The 11,473-nt window shown below is 37.8% G+C and overlaps 1 protein-coding gene across 1 annotated transcript in view; it reads right to left on the bottom strand.

Moving 5' to 3' along the window:
- The window catches only part of LOC143919699 (uncharacterized), a 492,686-nt gene extending 481,621 nt beyond the window's left edge, over positions 1-11,065 (bottom strand). Inside the window, exon 1 of the mRNA XM_077442153.1 lies at positions 4,512-11,065. Within this exon, the coding sequence (XP_077298279.1) occupies positions 7,171-9,804 (2,634 nt within the window). The 5' untranslated portion in view covers positions 9,805-11,065 and the 3' untranslated portion in view covers positions 4,512-7,170. The remainder of the gene's footprint in view (positions 1-4,511) is intronic.
- Between the last annotated feature and the right edge of the window lie 408 nt (positions 11,066-11,473).

An 11,473-nucleotide genomic window follows, 5' to 3' on the forward strand; every position in this document is an offset into this window, starting at 1 on the left:
ATTGTCGAATTCTTTGATTTTGGTGTTGGTTAGGTTAGGTTGGGTTAGGTTTGGTGAGGTTAGCGGGTTTTGTGTATTATTTTGCAATGTCGAATTCTTTGATTTCGGTGATGGTTAGGTTAGGTTGGGTTAGGTTTAGTGAGGTAAGCGGGTTTTGTGTATATTTTTGCAATGTCGAATTCTTTGATTTCAGTGATGGTAAGGTTAGGTTGGGTTAGGTTTGGTGAGGTTTGCGGGTTTTGTTTATATTTTTGCATTGTCGAATTCTTTGATTTCGGTGATAGTTAGGCTAGGTTGGGTTAGGTTTGGTGAGGTTAGCGAGTTTTGTGTATATTTTTGCATTGTCGAATTCTTAGATTTCGGTGATGGTTAGGTTAGGTTGGATAACGTTTGGTGAGGTAAGCGTGTTTTGTTTAAATTTTAAAATCTCGAATTCTTTGATTTCGGTGATGGTTAGGTTAGGTTGGGTTAGGTTTGGTGGAGTTAGCGTGTTTTGTATATATTTTTGCATTGTCGAATACTTTGATTTTGGTGTTCGTTAGGTTAGGTTGGGTTAAGTTTGGTGAGGGTCGCGGGTTTTGTGTATATTTTTGCATTGTCGAATTCTTTGCTTTCGGTGATAGTTAGGCTAGGTTGGGTTAGGTTTGGTGAGGTTAGCGGGTTTTGTGTATTATTTTGCAATGTTGAATTCTTTGATTTCGGTGATGGTTAGGTTAGGTTGGATAAGGTTTGGTGAGGTAAGCGAGTTTTGTTTAAATTTTAAAATCTCGAATTCTTTTATTTCGGTGATGGTTAGGTTAGGTTGGGTTAGGTTTGATGAAGTTAGCGGGTTTTGTGTATATTTTTGCATTGTCGAATTCTTTGATTTTGGTGTTCGTTAGGTTAGGTTGGGTTAGGTTTGGTGAGGGTCGCGGGTTTTGTGTATATTTTTGCATTGTCGAGTTCTTTGAATTCGGTGATAGTTAGGCTAGGTTGGGTTAGGTTTGGTGAGGTTAGTGGGTTTTGTGTATTATTTTGCAATGTCGAATTCTTTGATTTCGGTGATGGTTAGGTTAGGTTGGGTTAGGTTTAGTGAGGTAAGCGGGTTTTGTGTATATTTTTGCAATGTCGAATTCTTTGATTTCAGTGAAAGTTAAGCTTGGTTGGGTTAGGTTTGGTGAGGTTAGCGAGTTTTGTGTATATTTTTGCATTGACGAATTCTTTGATTTCTTTGATGGTTAGGTTAGATTGGGTTAGGTTTGGTGAGGCTAGCGAGATTTGTGTATATTTTTGCATTGTCGAATTCTTTGATTTCGGTGATGGTTAGGTTAGGTTGGATAACGTTTGGTGAGGTAAGCGAGTTTTGTTTAAATTTTAAAATCTCGAATTCTTTGATTTCGGTGATGGTTAGGTTAGGTTGGGTTAGGTTTGGTGAAGTTAGCGGGTTTTGTGTATATTTTTGCATTGTCGAATTCTTTGATTTGGCTAATCGTTAGGCTAGGTTGGGTTAGGTTTGGTGAGGTAAACGAGTTTTGTGTATATTTTTGCAATGTCGATTTCTATGAATTCGGTGAAAGTTAGGCTAGGTTGGGTTAGGTTTGGTGAGGTTAGCGAGTTTTGTGTATATTTTTGCATTGTCGAATTCTTTGATTTCAGTGAAAGTTAAGCTAGGTTGGGTTAGGTTTGGTGAGGTTAGCGAGTTTTGTGTATATTTTTGCATTGTCGAATTCTTAGATTTCGGTGATGGTTAGGTTAGGTTGGATAACGTTTGGTGAGGTAAGCGTGTTTTGTTTAAATTTTAAAATCTCGAATTCTTTGATTTCGGTGATGGTTAGGTTAGGTTGGGTTAGGTTTGGTGGAGTTAGCGCGTTTTGTATATATTTTTGCATTGTCGAATACTTTGATTTTGGTGTTCGTTAGGTTAGGTTGGGTTAAGTTTGGTGAGGGTCGCGGGTTTTGTGTATATTTTTGCATTGTCGAATTCTTTGCTTTCGGTGATAGTTAGGCTAGGTTGGGTTAGGGTTGGTGAGGTTAGCGGGTTTTGTGTATTATTTTGCAATGTCGAATTCTTTGATTTCGGTGATGGTTAGGTTAGGTTGGATAAGGTTTGGTGAGGTAAGCGAGTTTTGTTTAAATTTTAAAATCTCGAATTCTTTTATTTCGGTGATGGTTAGGTTAGGTTGGGTTAGGTTTGGTGAAGTTAGCGGGTTTTGTGTATATTTTTGCATTGTCGAATTCTTTAATTTCGGTGATAGTTAGTCTAGGTTGGGTTAGGTTTGGAGAGGTTAGCGAGTTTTGTGTATATTTTTGCAATGTCGAATTCTTTGATTTCAGTGATGGTAAGGTAAGGTTGGGTTAGGTTTGGTGAGGTTAGCGGGTTTTGTGTATATTTTTGCGATGTCTAATTCTTTAATTTCGGTGATAATTAGGCTAGGTTGGGTGAGGTTTGGTTAGGTTAGCGAGTTTTGTGTATATTTTGCATTGTCGAATTCTTTGATTTTGGTGTTGGTTAGGTTAGGTTGGGTTAGGTTTGGTGAGGTTTGCGGGTTTTGTGTATATTTTTGCATTGTCGAATTCTTTGATTTCGGTGATAGTTAGGCTAGGTTGGGTTAGGTTTGGTGAGGTTAGCGAGTTTTGTGTATATTTTTGCATTGTCGAATTCTTTGATTTCGGTGATGGTTAGGTTAGGTTGGGTTAGGTTTGGTGAGGTTAGCGGGTTTTGTGTATATTTTTGCGATGTCGAATTCTTTGATTTCGGTGAAAGTTAGGCTAGGTTGGGTGAGGTTTGGATAGGTTAGCGAGTTTTGTGTATATTTTTGCATTGTCGAATTTTTTGATTTTGGTGTTGGTTAGGTTAGGTTGGGTTAGGTTTGGTGAGGTTTGCGGGTTTTGTGTATATTTTTGCATTGTCGAATTCTTTGATTTCGGTGATAGTAAGGCTAGGTTGGGTTAGGTTTGGTGAGGTTAGCGAGTTTTGTGTATATTTTTGCATTGTCGAATTCTTTGATTTCGGTGATAGTTAAGCTAGGTTGGGTTAGGTTTGGAGAGGTTAGCGAGTTTTGTGTATATTTTTGCATTGACGAAATCTTTGATTTCGGTGATGGTTAGGTTAGATTGGGTTAGGTTTGGTGAGGCTAGCGAGTTTTGTGTATATTTTTGCATTGTCGAATTCTTTGATTTTGGTGATAGTTAGGCTAGGTTGGGTTAGGTTTGGTGAGGTTAGCGAGTTTTGTGTATATTTTTGCATTGTCGAATTCTTTGATTTCGGTGATAGTTAAGCTAGGTTGGGTTAGGTTTAGTGAGGTTAGCGAGTTTTGTGTATATTTTTGCATTGTCGAATTCTTAGATTTCGGTGATGGTTAGGTTAGGTTGGATAACGTTTGGTGAGGTAAGCGTGTTTTGTTTAAATTTTAAAATCTCGAATTCTTTGATTTCGGTGATGGTTAGGTTAGGTTGGGTTAGGTTTGGTGGAGTTAGCGCGTTTTGTATATATTTTTGCATTGTCGAATACTTTGATTTTGGTGTTCGTTAGGTTAGGTTGGGTTAGGTTTGGTGAGGGTCGCGTGTTTTGTGTATATTTTTGCATTGTCGAGTTCTTTGAATTCGGTGATAGTTAGGCTAGGTTGGGTTAGGTTTGGTGAGGTTAGCGGGTTTTGTGTATTATTTTGCAATGTCGAATTCTTTAATTTCGGTGATGGTTAGGTTAGGTTGGGTTAGGTTTGGTGAGGTAAGAAAATTTTTAGTAAATCTTAAAATCTCAAATTCTTTGATTTCGGTGATGGTAAGGTAAGGTTGGGTTAGGTTTGGTGAGGTAAGCGACTTGTGTGTATATTTTTGCAATGTCGAATTCTTTGATTTCGGTGATAGTTAGGATAGGTTGGGTTAGGTTTGGTGAGGTTAGCGAATTTGAAGTAAATCTTAAAATCTCAAATTCTTTGATTTAGGTGATGGTAAGGTTAGGTTGGGTTGGGTTTGGTGAGGTAAGCGACTTTTGTGTATATTTTTGCAATGTCGAATTCTTTGATTTGGGTAATCGTTAGGCTAGGTTGGGTTAGGTTTGGTGAGGTAAGCGAGTTTTGTGTATATTTTTGCAATGTCGATTTCTATGAATTCGGTGAAAGTTAGGCTAGGTTGGGTTAGGTTTGGTGAGGTTAGCGAGTTTTTGTGTATATTTTTGCATTGTCGAATTCTTTGATTTCGGTGAAAGTTAGGCTAGGTTGGGTTAGGTTTGGTGAGGTTAGCGAGTTTTGTGTATATTTTTGCATTGTCGAATTCTTTAATTTCGGTGATAGTTAGGCTAGGTTGGGTTAGGTTTGGAGAGGTTAGCGAGTTTTGTGTATATTTTTGCGATGTTGAATTCTTTGATTTCGGTGATGGTTAGTGGAAAAGACTTCGATAATGGTTTGATGTAGTTTATTGAAATGTAAAATTTGCACGTGGTGGTTCAGCGGAGCGTACGGAACACAAGTTGTCCGTACGCCGTCTGCTCGAACTCTCTGTCGACCGTCGCGTATTTCCGCTTGGGCCGACACTAATGCCAACTCGTCAATAATGCCAATCGACAATCAGTTAATAAGACTGTTTGCCACACGTCATTACAAAAGTCGGAACATAGTCCCACATAGGAAAACTGTTGAACAATACAGTTATTCTACAGAGTTACAGCATTACTGACGAGTCGTTTACAATAAATCAGAGCTCTTAAAATAATTAAATAGAGGGTGAATAATGAAACCTTTGCCTCATCCAGTGTGAGGATAAAATCAATTTATTGGTTCAGTAATATTTCAACTTATAGGTATACCTCTGGTGAATGTTGTTTCTATTTACATTAAAATTTTTGAAATCTCCTTTGAAGCTGTGAATAAGCATTACAAGATAAGTTTACTTTAAAGAAGAGAGAGTGGACTGTATATGGTTTAAAACTTAAGCATTCCTCATCTTGATGTTAACTTAGACAATACAATGTTGACACTGTTACAGTTGTCAAGACAGATCAGCTATTACCGATCAACTAAACTTGATTAGTGAGTGTAATGCTCCTAAGTTAACTTGATTTCATCAACAAGTAGCACAAACATTGCTAAATTAAAAGTAAATTGGAAAGTCATTCATTCATTCCTACAAGCAGGAAATGAAGGCGAACTATGATTATAGATGTCTCTACGTTAAACATCGAAATGTTCAGTATTATAATATTTACTTATTCTATGATTCACATAAATACTATAAACAGTAAGAGTTAACTTATGTTTTCATAACAAGAAACATAAGACCTGCGGATGACTCCCGGCAGGTTATAATTAAGTAGACATGAAATAATTTAAGATGCTCCATTAAGTGTGGCTTGGAGACTAACATTAACAAATCATGAATCTAATTTTAACTGTCAAATTTGAACAGTTTATTTTAAACTCGGATATAATCCTTCCGAGTGATGACATGAGACAAGTCTTATATTATAAAGACAAAATGATTAGATTAAATTCGGAGATATATACTGCCGAATGTTAAAATGAAAATAGCTTAAATTATACACACAACACAATTAAAGTGAATTACGGAGTACTACTATTAACATTGAATGATTTAAACTCATGATTACATCTAATAAGTAATATGAGTTGGGGGTAATGTCTTCGGGTTAAACTAAGCTACCGAAGTTGACGGAATTGAAGCTGCTGTTTCTCCTCCCTCTTGCTGATCTTCCTTCCTGTCAAGTGGTCCTTGTGGTAGAATCGGCAATGGCGCCACTAGATGACTGGACCGACGAAACTCTCCGCTGGCAGTAAAGACGTCGACGACTCGAACTCTGCCATCTGGTCCGGGATACAATTTAGTGACTCGACCCAAGACCCATCGGGTTGGCAGCATGTGTTCCTCCTTTAACAGGACCATTTGACCCACACTCAGATTGTTGCTCGAGTCCTTCTTCCATTTGTGTCGTAACTGCAAAGAATGTAAATATTCCGCCGACCAACGTTTCCAAAATGCTGCTGTGGTCAATTGTATCTGAAGCAGATTGGCATGGACATTAGTGTTATATTTAACCTCCATTGGAAGAGCGAGTAAGGATCTGCCAATTAAGAAATGTCCAGGTGTGAGGGGTAAAAGGTCTAGTGGATCCGAAGACAAGGGACTAAGAGGACGGGAATTCATGCAAGCTTCTATTTGAGTCAATACCGTACAAAATGATTCGAAATTTAAGGTGGTGGCCTTTAACACCTTGTTTAAATGAATCTTCATGGATTTAACCGCTGCTTCCCACAGCCCTCCCATGTGAGGCGCCCTTGGCGGGTTAAACTTCCAACGAATCCCTTCGGAGGCTACATACCGTAGTAGCTTCTCCTCATGAGGACGTTCGTAAATTAATTTTACTAAATTAACGAGTTCACGACTTGCACCGACAAAATTAGTAGCATTGTCGGAATATATCGTATTGGGCCTGCCACGTCTGGCTACGAATCTTCTTAAACAATTTAAGAAATTTGAACTCGTTAAGTCTCCGACAAGTTCCAAGTGAACTGCCTTACTGGAAAAACACACAAAGACACAAACGTAACCCTTAATTATCTTAGAATTCTTATTGCAACCACTCTTCACAGGAAAAGGTCCTGCGAAGTCTATCCCCACATGACTGAAAGGAAAATTCGCAGTGGTACGTTCAAGCGGGAGCAATCCCATTAATCTATTGTGTGACAGTGGTTTATTTCTGAAACAAATGACACATGAACGCACCACTCCTTTGACAGTATTATGTCCGGCCAATGGCCAATAGGTCTGCCGCAATAACGACAGTAAGGCTTGAGTACCCAAGTGAATATATTTCAAGTGCGCATCTCGGACAATCATGTGTGTAAGTTTATGCTTATTTGACAAGATAATGGGTGACGTTGATAGAGTTGTTCCCAGAGGAAGTCTACTTCCAACACAAATTAAATTCTCATGGAATAGAGGGGACAATTTAGCTAATTTACTGCTACTGGGAATTGGATGTCCCTTGCTCAGCAAACGATATTCCAATGGAAATGATTCCATTTGCGATAACCTTATCAAATTATTTAAAGCATCTTTTAATTCGAAAGCGGACGGTTCGTTATTTTCTTTAACGTTTAATTGTTTATTCCTTAGTGGCCGACGAACATATGATAAAACTCGAAGGAGTCTTGGAAGATGAGAATATTTATCTATCTAATTATTTTCCCTCACAAGGGTAGCGTTAGTGACTACCCTTCTCTCTGGAAGATCTATTGTGATCTCAGGAGGTCTTCGAGGCCATCGTGATTCATCTAATTTCAACCAACTAGGGCCGTCCCACCATAACGAATTATGATTTAATTGTACATTTTTATTTTTCTCTGCTATTTGAATCTGTCGGTACATCTGCTTAATATCCGCAGTAATCACGTATTTATGGAGTCGAAAGTTGAGTAGTAAACTTAACAAATCTGATTGGACACTAGGTCCCACCATCAAAATATTATTTAGTGAGATATTGGACGTTGTCTTTGCGGACGCATCAAAAACTACACGATATTTAGTGGTAAGGCTAGACTCCTTAACTACGACGTGATGAGGTGAATAACAATGAACCTCATGTGCCTCCGGAGGTTCACACTCTGACATATGTCCTGAATTTATATACTCTTCTAAAACTTTATTGTATTCCATTTTTAAATTATTATTGGCTAAAAAACGTCTTTCCAAAGTTTTGTGTCTTTTCTCCGCAATGTGCAATGAACTTCCTAATACTACCGGGGAATTTTTATATGGTAAAGCTACACAAAATCTACCGTTTTTATCTCGTGATGTGTGTGCTTGGAAATGTTCCTCACATCTTTTCTCCTCAAGAGATTGATGTTTTACCATAGGAACCTGGTCTATCATCCAAAAGTTTTGAATGTGACTGTCTAATTGACTTAAGCCTATGTGGCTCTTCCCTGGAGCATTATTTACTTCGGGATATGGACCAACTATTGTCCATCCGAATTCGGTATCCTTTAAGATAGGCATACCTTTTCCTAACTGGATGGTTCCTGCTTTCATAGCATGAACGCAAATCTCGGCGCCGAGCAATAAATCGATTGGCGTCGGTTTATTCCAAAGGGGATCTGATAACTTGATTCCCGCTGGTATTGAAATTAACTGTTGATCCAGTTTCACAGTTGGAATTTCGCCAGTAATTTCTGGTAATACCAAACACAACACTTTGGTTGAGTAATTAGTGGTTGAAGACCTTATGGTCACCTTGGTGATGTGACGAATGCTACTTTCTTGATTAGCGATACCTACAATTTTTTGAGAGATTTTCTCTAATTTGAAGTTATTCTTCTTAGCGAAAGATGTGGTAACATAGTTGACTTGTGAGCCGGAATCTAATAATGTGCGACCCTTAACGACCGTTCCATTGGACGTTATAATGTCCACTTGTACCGTCGGTAAAATTATCTCCCTTTGAGAGAAATGAGTAGAATGAGCATTAATTGACTTCCTTCCCGTATTATTGGAACTAAATGTATCGTCCTGATGCAACAAAGTGTGATGGTTTTGTTTGCACCTTAAGCAATTATAGTTAGACTTGCAATTTGTTATCTTATGCGATGAATTTAAACATTTAAAACACATGTTATTAGATTTAACGAATTCATTTCTTTCCATACTGGATTTTGCTTTGAATTTATCACATTTGCCTATGAAATGATTATTTCGACAGAATGCGCATGCGTTTACCTTACTTGATGGGTTTTTGTTCGCGACATGAGTTCTCATGATTCTTTGACGACTATGAGGGAATTCCTTCACCGTAGTTACAGATGCAGTAGATTGTAATACATTACATCTATTCTGCAAGAATGTCTCTAAACTTTCATATGGTGGCATTTCTCTGCTAACCAGCGATATTTCCCAGTCTCTTACTATATTAAAAGGTAATTTCCTTAGAACTAAACATGTTACCCATGGATCTAAAATTTCTCTCGCGTAACCCAACGATTCAATGTTTTTAATACACACTGTTACCTGATTCAATAGATTTCTCAATTCGATATGTGATTCTCTTGTGATTAATTTTAAGTCACAAAGTGAATTAATCCTAGTTTTGAGATTAAGTCTTGGTAAATTATATTGCTTGTCTAAAATACTCCAAGCTATTTCGTAATTGTCTGAGCTAATATCTAAACCTGATACAGCTGCCAAAGCGGGACCGATTAAGGATTGATGCAAATATTGCAATTTCGTGACATTCGAATATTCCGTTTTGTTTCCTATTATATTCTTAAAAGCTTGTTGAAACGATTGCCATTCAGATGGATCTCCCTGAAATGTGGGAATGGTTAACGTCGGTAACTTATCTCTAGCAAATTTAATTGTTGCTTGCTCTACCTTCAGTTTACAATCTTGAATGGATTGTCTCTCTAATGCTGCTTTAAGATTTTGAATTGTCATTGTGATTATGTAGAACTCTTCGTCTATTTGATCCGCCTGCTCTATATCTGTGATGTTGTCTAAATACTCATAATGGAGTTTTTGGAGATAGTCGTATGCTTTTTCAATAAATTGATACTGTCCTTCATTTATTTCGGAGATTCTGTCTATTTTCTCCTGTAGTCTTTTAAACGCGCCCGAATACCTTAATTCTATTGACGTCATTGTAACTTCTACTTTATTTTCTTTCGCTAATGTTTTTATCGATTGAGTCTGACTTCGAGTCTGATGTATTCTAGAGCTTGACCTGTCTCTAATAGGTTCTACGTCCCTAGTTGGATTTCGACCTTTATGCGACTGGGAAGTCGAAGCTTCTATTACCTCGTTTTCAGCACTTGACATTTGTTTCAGAAAGTTGCACTATTTCGTCTCATAAATACAGTTATTCTCTACTATAGCTGTCAATTGAACTATTCGTAGAGATAAGGTAATAATATTCAATGATTAACCGTGAATCTTAATATTCTACTTTAACTATTATCACCAGAATCTATCCAACATATTTTGGAAGAAATAACAACCCTAAATTGGTGGGTGCTTGATTTAAACCACTTTGGGGCTACAAGTCTTGTGATTTATTTTAAATCACCACTGTTTCATCACACATTATGAAACAAAGAGATCTACCGATGTATGAATATGCCGGTATGTACTTGATTTAATCCACTTTGGGGCTACAAGTGTAATTCCACATTTATCGTGGAAGGGGGGGGGGGGGAGGGTGTTTCTACACACATTAAGAAACAAAGATCTACCGATATGAATATACCGGTATGTACTTGGTTTAAGCCACTTTGGGGCTACAAGTATAATTCCACATTTATCGTGGAAGGGGGGGGGGGGAGGGTGTTTCTACACACATTAAGAAACAAAGATCTACCGATATGAATATACCGGTATGTACTTGATTTAATCCACTTTGGGGCTACAAGTATAATTCTCCACGTGCTTTGCTAATTTTACACTACATCTGATTTTACACTTTTAATACGAAATTCGATGCGACCGATGAAACATTCCTTCGTAGCGCGATATTATTTTATACAATCGCGTTAATTAATTGTTATACTTTAAAACATATTTTAAAACTGACCTACCCACATGATTGCCTTTTGAACAGATTGCCTGAGATTGAATACATTCACTTACTTGAATATCCTTTACGATGTTTATGTGATCGTTCCGATAATTTTGGATTACCTCTGTGTCCCATGCGTCTTTGTAGGTTATGTTTTTATTTATATATTTTCTGCGTCAATCACGCGGTCATGTACCTCTGTACATCAATCAATATATTGCTGAAATAGAAGCAAACATGTTATTAGTATTGGAAAGGTATGGATAGTAACAAAGGAACGATACCGATTTCTTAATTGACATCCATTTTTTCTCGACCACGTTTTTTCCTATTGGTTTGTCCGTTTGGTGTTGTGGCCTAGGTTACTGGTGTCCGGTTCGAAGTGACCATCATGGAAAAGACTTCGATAATGGTTTGATGTAGTTTATTGAAATGTAAAATTTGCACGTGGTGGTTCAGCGGAGCGTACGGAACACAAGTTGTCCGAACGCCGTCTGCTCGCTGACTCTCTGTCGACCGTCGCGTATTTCCGCTTGGGCCGACACTAATGCCAACTCGTCAATAATGCCAATCGACAATCAGTTAATAAGACTGTTTGCCACACGTCATTACAAAAGTCGGAACAGTTAGGTTAGGTTAGGTTAGGTTAGGTTAGGTTAGGTTGGGTTAGGTTTGGTGAGGTTATCGAGTTTTGTGTATATTTTTGCATTGTCGAATTCTTTAATTTCGGTGATAGTTAGTCTAAGTTGGGTTAGGTTTGGAGAGGTTAGCGAGTTTTGTGTATATTTTTGCAATGTCGAATTCTTTGATTTCAGTGATGGTAAGGTAAGGTTGGGTTAGGTTTGGTGAGGTTAGCGGGTTTTGTGTATATTTTTGCGATGTCTAATTCTTTAATTTCGGTGATAATTAGGCTAGGTTGGGTGAGGTTTGGTT

This window comes from Arctopsyche grandis, chromosome 12 (assembly GCF_051622035.1).
Source record: "Arctopsyche grandis isolate Sample6627 chromosome 12, ASM5162203v2, whole genome shotgun sequence".
Classification (NCBI taxonomy): Eukaryota; Metazoa; Arthropoda; class Insecta; order Trichoptera; family Hydropsychidae; genus Arctopsyche; species Arctopsyche grandis.